The sequence below is a fragment of the Aethalodelphis obliquidens genome, unplaced genomic scaffold (assembly GCF_003676395.1).
Source record: "Aethalodelphis obliquidens isolate GAN/ISIS:26980383/991018 unplaced genomic scaffold, ASM367639v1 scaffold4, whole genome shotgun sequence".
NCBI lineage: Eukaryota > Metazoa > Chordata > Mammalia > Artiodactyla > Delphinidae > Aethalodelphis > Aethalodelphis obliquidens.
In genome coordinates this window covers 25,833,043-25,849,438 of record NW_020837948.1, presented here as the reverse complement: position 1 = coordinate 25,849,438, position 16,396 = coordinate 25,833,043, and the positions used below count along the sequence as shown (strand labels likewise).

At 37.8% G+C, this 16,396-nt stretch overlaps 1 protein-coding gene across 6 annotated transcripts in view; it reads right to left on the bottom strand.

The window, feature by feature from the left end:
* Positions 1-16,396, bottom strand: part of APC (APC regulator of Wnt signaling pathway) — a 143,578-nt gene that overhangs the window by 13,066 nt on the left and 114,116 nt on the right. For 3 of the 6 annotated variants that reach the window (XM_027100084.1, XM_027100070.1, XM_027100074.1), the window contains 7 exons: positions 12,492-12,590; positions 9,587-9,965; positions 7,795-7,890; positions 6,457-6,510; positions 2,599-2,738; positions 1,947-2,024; positions 1,541-1,657 (listed from right to left, as the gene is read on the bottom strand). In XM_027100084.1, the coding sequence (XP_026955885.1) occupies positions 1,541-1,657; positions 1,947-2,024; positions 2,599-2,738; positions 6,457-6,510; positions 7,795-7,890; positions 9,587-9,965; positions 12,492-12,590 (963 nt within the window). The remainder of the gene's footprint in view (positions 1-1,540; positions 1,658-1,946; positions 2,025-2,598; positions 2,739-6,456; positions 6,511-7,794; positions 7,891-9,586; positions 9,966-12,491; positions 12,591-16,396) is intronic. The other 3 variants (XM_027100088.1, XM_027100079.1, XM_027100095.1) reach the window with 3 other exon arrangements.

Sequence of the window (16,396 nt, the reverse complement as noted above, 5' to 3'; positions counted from 1 at the left end):
AAAATGGCATCCATAGACTTGCTTAATGCAGGGTTGCCACAAACCTTCAATTTATAAAAAATGTAATATCTGCAAAGTGCAATAAAGCAAGGTATGCCTGTACGCCACGTAACATTCCCGCCAGCAGTGTGTGAGAATTCCAGCTGCTTAACATCCTTGACAACACTTGGCCAATATTTTAAATTTTAACCAATGTAATATCTTTAATGGTATCTCGTAGTTGTAATTTGTATTTTCCTGATGACTAACAATGTTGAGTATCTTTTCAAGTGCTTATTGGCTATTCACGTATCTTCTTTTCTGCAGTGTGAGTACAAGTGTTCTGCTGATTCGGTAGTGTTTTAAAGGTATCTTTATGCAGACCCTAAGTATATTTGAGTATTACCTTTTTTGCCCAGTTTTGAGATATAGTTGACATGTAACACTGTTTAAAGTATAATGATTTGACTTACAAACATCATGAAATGTTTACCACAATAAGTTTACTGAACATCTATCATCTCATACATACACAAAATTAAAGAAATAGAAAAAAATTTTTTTTCCTTGTGATGAGAACTCAGGATTTACTCTCAACAATTTTCATATATAATGATACAACAGTGTTAATAAGATTTATCATACTGTATATTACATCCCTAGTACTTATTTATCTTATAACTGGAAGTTTGTACCTTTTGACCACCTTTGAATATTAACTTTATATCCAGTTATTTAGTTGAATACTTATTTCTAACAATTTTTCAGTTGATTTTCTTGGGATTTTCAGGTATAAAATAATTTAGAAAAAATACATAAGTAAACAAACAAAACATCCCCAGACTCTTCCTTCTCTGAAAAGGAAATTTTGAAGAGAAAAATATGTAGGCTCTGGATCAAGGAGGACTGGTTGGGTGAAAGGAAATTCAGATTAGCTGAAAAGACTTGCTTAGTTCCTCTCAAATTTAAAAAAAATTTGCTTAGTTTCTGAAGTAGATATACTATCTGGAGATTATTTCCTTTTGTAAACAAATTATTATTTGAGGGATTTCTCACCTTTGGGTCTGATTACCTCTTGACAGGGTGACTATCAGAATTTGAGGACTCAGGTAGATTGAGATTTGGGCAGCAAAGAGTTAACACTCAACACCAGTGATTGGCAACGGAGGGTGATTGTGTCCCTTTTCCTTTACAGAGGACATCTGGTAATATGTGGAGATATTTCTGATAGTTATGACTGAGGGGAAGGTGCACTGGCGTCTACTGTGCAAAGGCCAGGGAGGCTGCTAAACATCCTACAAGGCACAGATCAGTCCTCCAAAACAAAGACTTATCTGATGCAAGATGTCAACAGTGCTGAGTCTGAAAAACCCTGACTTATACTAGGCTACCTTGTACAATCTTTTCTGGCTTAATACTTTAGGAGTTTGGAGCAGTCTAAGTCTAGGGATAGGTAAGATAAGAGGGTCAGAAATTAGTGAGTCTCAGGAGTGGGAGATGGCAGCAAAAAAGTATCCCAAGATGAAATCCCTATTGTAATACTAAATGGTTTCAAAGGTACCTTTTTCACTTCCAAAGCACATTCCATCAATGCTTTCACACTTCCAACTTCACGCAAAGTCTTTTTACTATTTACATCTGCTCTCCAAGACAGATTCCTCAAAACACTTGCAATAACCTGCAAATAAATCAATTTTAGAATAATTTGTTTATAAAATTATTCATACTAGTTGCTTTCTTGTTCGTAATGTTAAGAGTAGAAATATATCAATAAATAAATTTCTTCTAAATGCTAATATAGTGCCAAAAGGAATTCCTACAATATAATTATTTTCCTCTATTTTGGTGTTAATGTAGCCTCAATTTAAACATGAGATGCTAAACAGTGAGCCACAGCTTAAATTAATCTAAATCAGGGTATTAACCCACTAACAGCCAAGAAAAACATTTGAAATTCTAAGTAGTACCTGCTGTAAGTCCTCACTTTCAGATTTTAGTTGGGCCACAAGTGCTCTCATGCAGCCTTTCATAGAGCATAGTGTAGCCTGTAAAATCAAATATTGCAGAGGGTCAATAATAAGGCAATCTGGAGCCATGCTTTATTTTTGACTAAACTTCAAATCCAGTTTCAATCGTCTCATTTCAATCCTAACTAATGTTTTACCCATAAAAGAACTAGAACCAGATTACATAAATGAAAGACAAATACCCTCCTAATCCTTTGGTATTTGTTCTTTTCTTGGCAAACCGGAAAAATAAAGTGAATAAATGATAAGAAACAATAAGCAAAGGGTTTTAAAGTCTTTTATTCGGATGGAACCAACACGTGTATAACACTTGCACCAATCATCAAGATTTCCAGATTTTTGCTATCATTCCCAGGAATAGTATTTTAAATGTGATCACATAAATCCACTACTGTGTTCCATCTTTTGCCTTTGTTTAGGCATAAGACAACCAAATGAGTAAGGATATGCAGTGAGGTATGAAGTACAGGTTTTTGTTGGTCAGTGTTTAATGAGGAGAGTGACAAAAAGAGAGTCAGTGAAAAGTAGTTTGTATGAAAGTAAAATAACTCACACCAGAGATATCATAAGAAATGGATCTTATAAAACATACCTTGTTGGCTACATCTCCGAAAGTCAAGTTTGTCAAAGCCATTCCTGCATATCGTCTTAAGGTAATACTGTAGTGGTCATTAGTAAGTCCATACATTTCACAGTCCACTTGCAATAATTCTGCAATGGCCTGTAGTCCCCCTAATGTAAAAAGGGCAAGAGGAGAAAGATAATAATCTAAAATAAAACAAATGGGTACCAAGTTTATAAATTATTAGGAAAAAATCTCAAAGAATGAGAATATATAAATTTAATTTTGTCTTTAGAATTACAAGCTACAGATAATATTATAAAGGACTTTTGTGTAATATACTTATAAAGTACAAGTGACAACTATTCCATTTTCTGCCAGTTTCTCCACCCTCCAGCCCCTTGCCTTACTGAGTGAAATGAACATTATACTCTATTTACTGCACATACACTGTATCTTGTCACGGATGAAGAAGGCTATTTTCTAACACTAGGTCTTCCTGAATGTAAGCAGAAAAAGGTAACTTATTTTTATTATTAGGACTTTACAAACACTCTTCATTGTCACACACTGTGGCCTAATCACTTGAATATACTTTTATCTCCCAAATAATTTTTAGTATCCTTAGGAATACTAAAACTTCTAAATGAAACTGTGCATGAAGCAAAGCTTATTTTTTTTATGAAAAAGAATTACCTATTCAACTTATTACTAAGCTCTATAAAACCATTTTTAATTTTTACTTTTTTAATTCTTACTTTTCTTTGATACTCATGAAGTGTCAAATACCAATACTAGGATTTAGTATTTTCTTTCCCCTTGATTCCCACCAATGGGTATACTTAACAACGCCCACAGTGGTCAGCAGTAGGAAGGCAAGGAGGAAAATGAAGGGAAAGGAAAGGAAAAGACATAAAGGAGGGGGTGGTAAAAAGACAAAACAAAACAAAAAGACAAAAGGTGAAGCAAAATGGTGAGGGAGTAAATAAAAAGAAAAATAAAAATGCATATGGAGGTTATTCAAAATATTATTCATCATCAATATTAATCATCATGGGACTGGAGACATTCTTTTGTCAGAGAAGTGGCTTAGACAGAAAAAGAGAAGATGAATATAAACAGGCAATTCTTGGATACTGTAAGTCTGAACAATCAGGTCATTAATCTGAAAGAGGATCGGTACATTTTTGTAAATGATCTAGAAGGGTCAGTATGTAGATGAATCAGCAAGTCTGCAAAATAGACCAAGTTCTATCTTGGGTCAAGAATGCCAGGCCAAGGGATTTAACTCTTGGAGCATTTGTGTAAATCTTTATAACTAGCACCAATGACAGATGAGTTTGAATGTAGGTAAGTAAAAAATTAATTTGGTTAAGGGAAATCCAAACCGTATTTAGGAAGATTTTCCTCCATCCACCCGTGATGATGGGAAGATAAACAACCAACGAAAAAAACAGCCAATGTCTTTATGGAGCTTACAGATTAGAGCAGAGACAGCCACTGAACAACTAATTTAAGTGTACTGGATTGTGTAGAAGCACAGGGCAAGGTAACAGGTGAACTTAACCTAGATTGGGAGGATCAAGAAAATGGCTGAGGAAATAATGTTTAACTTGAGACTTAAAGGATGAACCAATATCTAAAAAGGGTGGGGCAGAAACAATAAGTAAGCATTTCAGGCAGATGAAACAGCATGTGCAAGGACTGCTGGGCCTGAAATATACAGCAACAAGGAGAGGGTCACAGGTGAGGCTACAAAAATGGGTAGAGGCCAGATTATGCAAGACTTTGTGTGCCTCACCAAGGATTTAAGGCAGGGGAAGGAATAATCAGATGTATGTTCTAAACAGATTCCTATGACTGTAGGCTGCAGAATGGATTATGATTGGAAGTGGGGGGACAAGTAAGACAAACTATGGGAGAACGGGAGAGATGACAGAGGCTTGCTTGGGGTGGGGATAAAAAGAAGAGCAGTGATATGAGATGTATTTAAGAACCAGAATTAAAGCATTTACGAGACATAGGGGATAAGGAATAGACTCGTGGATGTCTTCTAAGATTCTGGCTTCAGCAAGTGGGTTGACTGGAATGCCATTTTCTGAGAAAAGGAACCCTGGAATAGACAGAGATTTGGGGATGGAGGAGACAACAAACTCAGTTTCTGTCAGCTGAGTCAGAAATGTCTGAAAAATCATCTAGGTGAAGATGTCGAATGAGCAGTTTGAAAAATGTGTGTAAATCTCAGGAGAGAGAACTTGGATTAAGCTGTGAATTTGAAAAACACTGTAATTGAAGCCATGGAGTAGAGGATACTGCCCAGGGAGAGTGGAAGAAAGCCTAGTACAGAGCTTCAAAAAATTCCACTATTTATTACTTCGGTAAAGAAGAAGGAACCACCAGTAAAAGAACTGAGAGTTTTGACCCAGGAAACAGATCTGGGAGTCATTGTTGACCTGAAGACAGTGGCCTTGTGTACTGAGGAGATCACCAAAATGTTGAGGATTATAAAGCAGACGATCAAAGCCAAAACAAAACATACTATGCTTCATGCCTACATAAAATCCTGCCTGGCACAGCAGTATCTGTGATACTGTTTTGAGAGAGGCGAAATGATCTAAAGAAAACCCCAAGAAGGCACCTGACTACTTTTGTATGGAAAACCCAAAAATCTTAGGACTTGATTCTAAAAACAAAGATTAAAGAAGGATTTGGTCAATGCCAATAAAACCATGAAGAACACGGCTAATGAAAAAAAGGACATTCAATAAAATTTAGTGTATCAGATAGAAGAGAGAGCCCTTTATGACTTCAGGCAGGTAAAAAGAAAACCTTCAGTGAATTTTCAGGCAAAGAATCTATACATTAAAACTACAAATGGATTCACAAAAATATGATGTGAATTCATGAGCAATACAATAAAAAATAGGTTGCCCTAAGAAATATTAGGATGTTTCAAGGTAATGCAAAGGTCATGAACACATCCTTCCACATTTTCTTGGTGCCTATGTTAGAGAATAGTGGTCCAGATGAACCAAATGCTATCTCCTATGGTATCTCATAACCTTACAGATAGTAGAGGATCAATGGCTTCAGGTGACATTTAACAAAATCCTTAATTTAAACTTATCAAAAAGAGATAATAGAAAGATGATACTTAATTTTTAAAAAGTATATTACTTTTCTTTTACTTGGTTTAGATAGTCACCATTAGCATGAAACGCCTCGCTCTAAAATAAATATTAGGGGCTCAGCATCAATATTCTATATATTGGTGTTTCACAAAATTTCCCGATCATAAGAATCACCTGGGCCACTTATTAGATTTGATTCCTAGGTTCCCTCCTCCGGAGATTCTACTTTACTAAGCTTGCTTACCACGCATGGGCCAGAGAAATACATGGTTTGACAACTGCCTCTGGTGATCATTATGATCTAGTTTGGGAAACACTAATGCAAATTAACTATGAATTCCTTGAAAGTCAGGACCACATCTTAATCATTTTTATACCTAGTGCCTAGCACAGTTTCTGGGACAGAGCTGGGAATTCATAAATGTATACATTACTGATACTATGGTCTAAAACTTGCAATACTAATAGGTGCAAACTTAAATGACCCTAATAGTTGTAAGAATTTTCTTCTATGTACAAATGACGGTCCTAGCTGATTGGGCTTAGAAATTTCCCTTCATCCACTTGGGACTTCTTTCCTCCTTATTCCTCACTGTCAGATCCCTTGTGCTGTCTTAATCCATCTCCCCACGGTCCACACACCTTGGTCCTTCTTGTGCTCCAATGCGAATTCAGAGGCTAGGAGTGAGAAGAAGGTAATCCCCTGTGGCTACACCCCCAGCAGTCACACCCCCAGAGGCCCCATCCTGCTCCTCACCTGAAAGCCCCTGCCCTAGCTCCTGTGATGAAATGCCCCGGGTAGCCTTCCTACCTGAAGAAGGAAGAGGAACAAATACTGAGTCTAGATTTTACTTGGAAATTCAGATGATTAATGTGTCAGTCCTAGTCTATAGTTCATTGGAACATTTATAAAAACGTTTGCGGGAGCTTAAAATTGGATTCGTTTTCCCGTTGATTCATTATTTTCCCCATTATTACTAGCGTTAAAAAAAAACACCCAAACTTAAAATTTCACCAATGCTGAGGCAGTACTGAGGAGGGGAGAACTCATAAGCTCGTACTCAGTTTCACAGGAGGCTGGGGGCATGGGGGAAGGAAAGAGAATCAAGTGGGCCGACTGCTAGGGCCTGTGGGAAGAAAAGCATGGCTGGAGGGCAGGCGGAAATCACAAAGTACACAGCCTCCCAAAGTGATGACTCTGAAGGAGACAACACTCATTTTTGGCCGTTCAGGTTCTCTGTGTTTAAGAGTGTCATGACTTTGTCACTTTGAAGATAAGTGATGAATGATAATGATGAGGGGTGGCAGGAATACACAGTGGGGGCTTGAATGAAATGTAGCATAACCGGCACAAAAAGCAAGGGCACAGCTACACTAAGATGGAAACTCAGTGTATGGTTCTTGCTTGTGGCACGACTAGAGCGATCCAGTTCACATGAGATGGCTCAGCATGATGCAACTTATAAATACCACATGTGCAAAATGAACCTAGAAATCAAAGAAAAACCATTACATGAAAAATGGGGGGCACAAATGCAGGTTATATAAGGTTTAGAGTATGTGAGAACACATACCTAAGAGTAACCCTTCCACAATTAATGGAATGTTTCTAACATAAATCAGAGCATAATGCTTTTCCGTATTAATCAGTTTCAGAGATACCACGCTGCTTATCATGAAAATCCAGTAAAGTACAGATAACCATGTAGATAAATGAGAATCTTAATAATAATTCCTTCTGATGTCTTTCAGAAGTGACTGAGTTCAAGAATAATTACGTAGCCCCACGTCTCAAAACAATTCAAATTACCCTCCCCATCAACTGTCACCCAGGGTCTACCTTGACGATAGGGGCAAGAATGGACCGTTTAGTATTTTTTCCAACCTTTGGCTAAGATTTTAAAAATCCAAGTTAGGTTACAAGGGTAGCAGTTTCTGCCACTTAGGACATTGTCTCCCCTGGAAACCAGAGTATAGTCATTTGCTACAAGGAGGAAGCAGATGGTAATAAAAGTTACTGGCCTTATATCCTAATTCAACAATGATGAAAAATCTTTAGTATTCTTCTATGGCATTGAGGAACATTTTGTCTTACCAAGTTCATTCATCGCGTGTCTATGCTCCTCATCAAACGAAAGTTTCATTAGAACACACACAGCAGGACAGATTTGATGTTCAACAGGAGCTGGCACTGAAAGATAAAATTGACATAAACCATAATGCTTTGTTTTCTCAAAAGTAGTGATGTTTATTATACTTAAAAAATACTCAGGGCTCACTAATACATCCCTAATGCATAGCAGTTTAGTGAATCAACAAGTATTTGCTAAAGAGATGAATATATACTACAAACATGGAAAGGAAAACGTAAGGGTTTTTCTTGGTTCCACAAAAATGTCTACCTCTCATCAGCCTTTGACCAAGTCTGCTGGTCCCATGCAGGTTTATGCTATAATTCAAATAATAACTTAAAAATTATATTGGCTATATGAAACAATAAAAACATTTTGGTATAAAACTTTTTATTTACAATCTCTATTTAAACTTAAAGGCATGTGGCTGTATACAAATGTAGTAGAGAAACCTAGTATAAACCTAGTATAGAAAGCTTACTATACAGATACCAGATAGTAAACAAAAATTTATAGACAAGGTGTCCAAGAAAATGTACCTGCACATTTAATACTATGCACAAAGTTTCAAAACTGTTACTTGAAATAAAAATTTAAAAAGCAAGTCTATTTTTCAGAAGTAATAATATTTATTCTATTTAACTTTTCTGAGAGTAGGTATTAAGAGCACAAAATGCGAGTCATTATATAATTGTGGACAAAGAAAACAATCCAGAAAGACAATGTTCTTCCAGTAAAGCATCTTATAGTTCTCCTCATCCCTAGAACAAATAGATATAAAGGACATTTCTGCTGTACTCTATTCTTGAAAACTATTAAATTTTAAATAAATTCACTTTTATACCTACCTAAAAAAAATCTGCTAAATCTTTATAGATCATGTTCTCATCATCACTCTTTCTCCTACTCCCGAAATCAAGATACTGATACAATAGTCCTTTGTCATGTGTGTGTGCGCATGTGTGTGTTCTTATCAGGTGAAAGGAAGGTCTTACCTTATATACTTACTGCTTTTGGTTCTTGCTACAGGAATGAAGTAAGTTATGTCCCCAAAGGTCCCAACTCCCATGTTCCCTGCTCCTGAGGGAGAGGGGCTGGTGGCCAAGGGTTTCTCCCTGAGCAAAGAGCTGGGAGGCTGATCACCCCAGCAACTGGGGCCCCATGGCCTGAAGCAGGATGGTGCAGTAGGAAGAGCACTGGGCTGAGAGTCAGGAGATCTGACCTCTGATCCTGGCTCCACCACCCACTAGCTGTGAGGCCACAGGCAAGTCTTTTAGCCTCTCTGAGCCTCAGTTTCTTCATCTGTAAAATGGAGATGATATCTTCCCTTCCTACTTCACAAGGTTGTTGTAAGGATCAAATAACATACATAACACAGCTCTGTATCCACTGAGTAGAGTGATATGCAAATGTAAGAGATTATGGGTTGGTCACTAACAACTGAAGGAACTTATGTAAAGTCACTTTCTTGAGCTTAATCTCAAGAGATGGAGGACATAATCGCTCAAGTTCTTTCTAGATCTGCTATGCTATGACTCTGTCTTGATTTTCTGTTCTTTTGTGGTTGCACTGTAGTACACATAACGTTTTCCTTTGCTAACTTTTTCTAGAGAAATTAAGCTTTAAACTATGTTAGCAGTGTAGATGGCTAATATGAATTTCCCAGGCCTATTCATAAAGACACCATCCTAATTTAAAGTTTTCATTTCAAAAACTTTTACATCTGCTTTGTAACATGCACCATACGGAACATACTTGGATTTTTGTCCTGGTCCATGCCTTGTTCATGGGCTTCCTGCCACTCCCAACAGGTTTCACAGTAAGCTCGTATCTGTTCCAAAAGATGAAGGACTCGGATTTCACGCCTGCCTCTCTTGTCATCAGGCTGTGAGTGAATGATGTTGTGGAGTGCTGCACTGGCCCTGGCCCGAGCCTCTTTACTGCCCCGGGAATTTCCCAACAACACAGAGTCTTTGTCATTGCCATGTAAAAGCTGGATGAGGAGAGGAAGACATCCAGACTGTCGCATGGATATACAGCTGTCTTGGGAGCTAGACATAGCTAGCAAAGTTCGCGACATATCATCCTTATCATGAGTACCAAGCATTGACAACAATGAATACACCATTTCCACCTGTGGGCCAAATGAGTTTAGAAACAAAATTATGACTTTAATATCCAAAAGTCAACACCAATGAAGTGATGAATGGGATATTTATTGTAACTCATTAAAAACAAAACAAAAAAACCCAAAAAAAAACCAAAAAACAAAAACAAAAACCCCTTTCCAGGATGAAGTAATGAGCGTTATTTCAAAATCCATATAATATAATCATCACCAACTTGTTTATGAGTAAATATTAGTAGTGGTAGTACATAGTGTTGAAAAAGAGAAAGTAGGTTCTTGCATAAACCCAAATTGCTGTTTGTCTGGATCAGCTGGTGATAATCCACTGATTATGATGAATGACAATCAACTGATTTCTCTCTCTCTCTCACATCTCCCCCTGCACCACACATACCCACCCCCACCAACACACACACAGAGTCAGAAATGTGGTTTATCTAAATTCTTTACACAATTTAAAATTTTAATTTTTAATCTATAACCATAATCAATAAAGAGAAAATATTTTTCAGCAATTATTATTTACTAAGTACCAGCTCTCAGCAATTGCTAACCCTCACCAGATTATAAGTACAGTAAGTCCCCTACATATGAACAAGTTCCATTCTGAGAGCACGTTCACAAGTCCAATTTGTTCATAAGTCCAACAAAGCTAGCCCAGGGACCCAACAAACACAATTGGTATTCAGTACTATACTGTAATAGGTTTACAATACATTCGCATCTTTGAAAGTTCACAACTTGAAGGTTCATATGTAGGGGACTTACTGTATAATATTGTTAAAGTTATGATTTCTCCCTTATACATGTAAACATATTTTGTTATAAAAAGAAGAATGCTCTGATCATACAGGGATACAAAGCCAGGATTCTTATTCAATTTCTTTTTAAAAGCAGCGGGTAAGCATCAATTACTCCCTGACCATAAATTCTAAGAATTTACTTAGAAGCAGATTAGAAACAGGAAACAGTACCCAGTTATCCTGCACTGTGATCAACCTCATTTTAAAGTGAGAGCTATTACATAAAAGTAGAGGCTATTACATAAATGTATCATATCTGTAAATTAGTGGTTCTTAACCAGGGGCAATTTTAGCCACGCTGAGACACTTTTGGCAACGTCTTGGAGACATTTTTGGCGGTCACAACTGCAGGAGGAAAAGCTTCGGGCATCTAGTAGGAAAAGACCAGGGATGCTGCTAAACATCCCACAATGCAATGAGGAATTATCCAGCCAATAATGCTGAGGCTGAGAAACTCTACTCTAAATGTGTAGACACACACTACTCTTAGATATGAAAGTTTTATTAGGAAGGCAGTACAGAACTGTGGATAAATAGTCTTTCAAATTCTGACTCCACCATTTACAAGTGAGTTGTGTGACACGACCAAGTTATTTGAATTCTCTGAGGCCCAGTTGTCTCAGCTGCAAAATGGAGAAATTTACCCAATAGGGTTTTCTTTGTGAAGATTAAATAAAATAACACATGTATGGCACAGTAACTGGCATTCAAAAATGTAGTAAGGTCTTAATATTATCATGCATAAATCACTTCAAAAGGAAATGGTATTCTAGCTGCCAGTTTTCATGCAATAGTACTGCTGAATATCAAACATTTTCTTTATAGTGAAAACTACTTGTTGATGTTGGACAGATCTGGGGTTGAATTCCAATTTATTTACATGACAACTGTCTGAATCTTTTTTTGGCTTCAGTATTCTCATTTTAAAAAGAGGGGCAAGAATACCTCAAAGGATTTTCGAAAAGATGAGATAATAAACATTCAACTCCCAGCAGTTACTGGCATCCTAGCGGTCCCAAGTAGTAACTATTGTGAGTTATTAAAAGGATTAAGTTTCATATTAACAATACCATTGATACTCTAAAATTCATTTCTTAAATCGACATTAGTTATTTCAGTAATGCTTTTCCTAAGAGCCACTATATTATTAAAGTAAAGAAAGACTATGTAGAGTATGCTGTGAAAACAACTAGTGGAATTATTTAGATTTAACTGAAAATATACTGCTTAGTAATATTAGAATTTCATCTTTGTTCATATAATAGTAAAGCCTCCGGCTTTAACAATAATAAAATAATTATTTTCTTTTCAAACATACTATTCTCAAGTCCCCCAAAATATTTACTAACATCTACGAGACCCTAAGAAAACTCACTTATCAGCAGTGAATAGGATAACATTCAATTTCAATAATTTTTCCATCCACTAAGTATTTATTAAACACTCATTATGTGCAGATTCTGTGCTCGATGCTGCAAAGGATAAAAAACAGTCCCTGTGCTCCAACTGTAGTGATTCAAAGGAGGTAGACAGACTGCATGGGGAGGTGAGAGGACCCTGGAAATCAGAAAATGTTTTGTAAAGAAGGAAAGCCCAAGAAGATTTCTGAAGGCTGGCTAGGACTCTGACGGTCATTTTTCAGGGGGCTGGGAAGCGGAGGTGTGTGCCACTGCAGGCAAGGCACAGAGGCATAAGTCACAGGGAGTGCTCAGTGCTTATAATCTATTACCTTGGTTCCCAGATGACTTGTCAGCCTTCGAGGAGCAGAATGTGTGCTGCTAGAACTCAAAACACTGGCTGTTTCGTGATCTATTCGTGCAGTTGAACCCTAGAAATAAAGCAAATTATAGACAGTATAATTTAGATTATAGATAAATACAGCTAACTTCACGTTAAGGTACTCCAAGTGAACTGTCTTTAGCGTAAACAGCTAAACATACCATTAAAAGTGTGAACATTATAACTGCTCAAAATGAATATTTTTACCTATAAACAAGTAGAGTTTAGAGAAACACTGAAGGAAAAAAAGACTGTTGCAAAAGACAGTTAAAGTACAATGTGGAAGTAACCGAACACTGCAGAAATTCTAAGAGTAATATTCTTTCACAAATCAAAAGGCATGAAACTACATTCAGTTAAATATAAATTGATTGGTAGAAAGCTCCAATGAGTGACGAAATGCTCTAAATTACCACAAAACTAACTGTAAATTTTGTACAGACCAAGTTCTCCAGGAGCTCAGAGTAGAAAAAAGACTGCTTGAAACCTCTATTGGAGAAAGGCACTGAGATATCATGAGCACTTAGTAAGAAGAATGCATAAAATACTGAGGGAAAACAGAAAGAAATAACTACTTGCTTAAGAACTATTAAAGACTGAATAAGATAAGTTATACTTAAAGGTAGGCCTTGGATTTTGGAAAAATGATGGAAGAGTCTGTGTAAAGGGATAAATATGGAAAGCATGCTAGAAAAGAATATAGGCAGAATACTCTCTGACATAAATTGTAGTAATATTTTTTTGGATCTGTCTCCTAAGGCAAAGGAAATAAAAGCAAAAACAAACAAATGGAACCCAACTAAACTTAAAAGCTTTTGCATGGCAATGGAAACCAAAGACAAAACAAAAGACAACCTACAGAATGGGAGAAAACATTTGCAAATGATGTGACCGACAAGGGATTAATATCCGAAGTATATAAACAGCTCATATGACTCAGTATCAAAAAAACAAACAACCCAATCAAAAAATGACCTGAAGACCTGAATAGACATTTCTCCAAAGAAGACATACAGGCACATGAAAAGATGCCCAACATCACCAGTTATTACAGAAATACAAATCAAAACCAGGTATCACTTCACACCTGTCAGAATGGCTATTAAAAAAAAAAAGTTTTAAGAGAAAATTACATTTGTAAATGTAACTGTAGAAAAAAAACTGTAACTGTGAAATTCATTTAACTGTATATTTAAAATGAGTATGTTAGTCTTTCCTCAGTAAAGATGATTTTAAGAAGTTGCAACTTGAGAGGTCTTTTTTATGTCTCCCCATATAAAAGCATGAAGACCCACTTATTCACACCCACGTAGGGAAATCTAGGGTTAGATTAAGAATAGTAGAACAGAGTCTCAGAGTGGCTACCCTTTCTAGTCTCTACTCCTGTGGGTCTGGATGCTTTATGCTGGTTAGTCCTCTAGGGATACTTCTCAATTTGGAGCAGCAGGTTAGTACCCCTCAGGGTAGGGAGAACAGGCAGCAGAGGTAGACATCTGGCAACTCTTCCCACTGCCACTAGCTACTGGGTGCTTCTATAATGGTATTTCAACTCACATGCAACCAAAAACAAACATTTACTGAGCTCTTGCTACTTTCTCGGTACAGTGCTAGTCACTAGGGATATAAGTGAATAAGACAGTCCCATCCTCACCGCACACAGACTCTAGACAGGTTGCTCAACATGTAAATATACAGTAGTAAGTGCTCTGACAGAGGCCACATGCACACACAGGAATGGCATATACTCAGTCTTGGGAGTACAGAGTAAAGTGCTATCTGATTTTAAACTATGAGGAAGAGTTTAGATAATAAAAAGGAGGAGAGTTAGCCACAGGGCAGCCCAGACGAGGCAGAAGCATAAGCAAAGGTCAGAAAGAACGTGTGTGTGTGTGTGTGTGTGTGTGTGTGAGAGAGAGAGAGAGAGAGAGAGAGAGAGAGAGAGAGGGAGGGAGGGAGAGAGGGAGAGAAAGAGAGAGAGACAGACAGAATCTGATTCACTGATTGATTTGGAGATAAAGAGCTTATTCTGATTGCAATAAAGAAGATGGAGTTGAGGGACCAAGACTCAAGGTAAAGAGAATAGTCAGGGGGCTTTTTAAGAACACTTAGGCAAGGGGCCTCTCTTGTTCTACAGTAGAAGGGGAATGACTCCTTATCCTGAAGCAAACATACTTTTTTTAAAAAAAAATTAATTAATCAATTTATTTATTTTTGGCCATGTTGGGTCTTTGTTGCTGTGCGCAGGCTTTCTCTAGTGGTGGCAAGCAGGGGCTATTCTTCATTGTGGTGCACAGGCTTCTCATTGCAGTGGCTTGTCTTTGTTGTGGCTCGCGGGCTCTAGAGTGCAGGCTCAGTAGTTGTGGTGTGCGGGCTTAGTTGCTCCACGGCATGTGGGATCTTCGTGGACCAGGCCTCAAACCTGTGTCCCCTGCATTGGCAGGTGGATTCTTAACCACTGCACCACCAGGGAAGTTCCAAACATACTGTCTTTGAGGATACCTAAATATTTTTACTGTTTCTGGTAGTGAGGATCTAACACAATCCCTAACGATCCTTGTTTCCTGGTATTCACACCCTTATGTAATCGCCCTGCCTTTGACTGTGGGCTAGATTTAGTGAATGGCTTCTAGTGAACAGACTGCTGCAGACGTGATGAGAAGTCACTTCCAAGATAAGGTTACGAAGACTGTGGCTTCCATCCTGGGCACCCTCTCTTGTGCTCTCTGAGGGAGGCCAGATGCTGCGTTGTGAAACGCCCTTTGTAGAGACCCTGGTGGCAAGGACATGATATCAGTGGCCAACAGCCTGAGGACATGAGGCCTGCCAACAGCCATATGAGTGAGCTTAGAAGCACATCTTCCCCGAGTCAAGTCTTGAAATGACTGCGGCCCCAGCTAACACCGTGACTGCAGCCTGTGAGAGACCCTGAACCAGAGGCTAAGCTGCACCAGGATTCCTGACCTACAGAAACAACAATAAATGTTTGCTGATTTTGCTAAAATTGTCAAGCAGCAATAGATAATTAACACATTGTTTGAAACAAAAGAGAAATAAGAGGTTAAACTACGAAACAAGGGAAAACCCATGTCCACACTAAATCATGTTCCGGACGTTCATTTCAGTGTAGATACCAAATCATCTTTAAGCTTTAGTCTCCGTACCTTTCTATACAGCTCCTTGATTTTGGGACACTCACCGCTCTGTTCTCCCAAACTCTCTAGCTAGAAATCCAGATACATTTCCTATAAGGAGATTCCAAGAGAACATTCCCATACCCACACGACCTATAGGCCTAGAACTCGAGCCCTGAGAATCTTTCCTGTGCCCTTTTATTATGGCTATGCCTGCACCAATACCTTTCAGAGGAACCAGAGAAATGGTAACCTGCAAGAAATGGTACCTTCCTAAGAAGTATTTCCCACCCAACTCATGACTAAATTCTGAAGAAATGAGCGTCATTAACTCTCTCTCAAACTCAAGACCTATTAAATCAGCCATATTTTACATCCACTAAATCAGCCTTGCTCAGTGTTCAAAAACATAATAAGTCCAAAAACATATCATTTCCCACTCTCAGCCTTAAAACGTGTGTGAGACACTATTTCCTACTATTTTCTTTCCTATCCAAACTTCCTTGTGAAATTTAGGTTCCATGCTCCATAAATACCCACACCTCCTCAACTTTTCACATAATGCTCCTTTCATTTCATTAACTGAAACCTAGCTCTTATTGGACACCACCTCCCCCTGCAGCCCTCTCTCCAATATCCCATGTACTTTGGCGTCAGGAGGTAGCATAAGCCTATGTTTTCCTCACTCTTCAACATCACTTCGAAACTATTATTTCTCCACCTT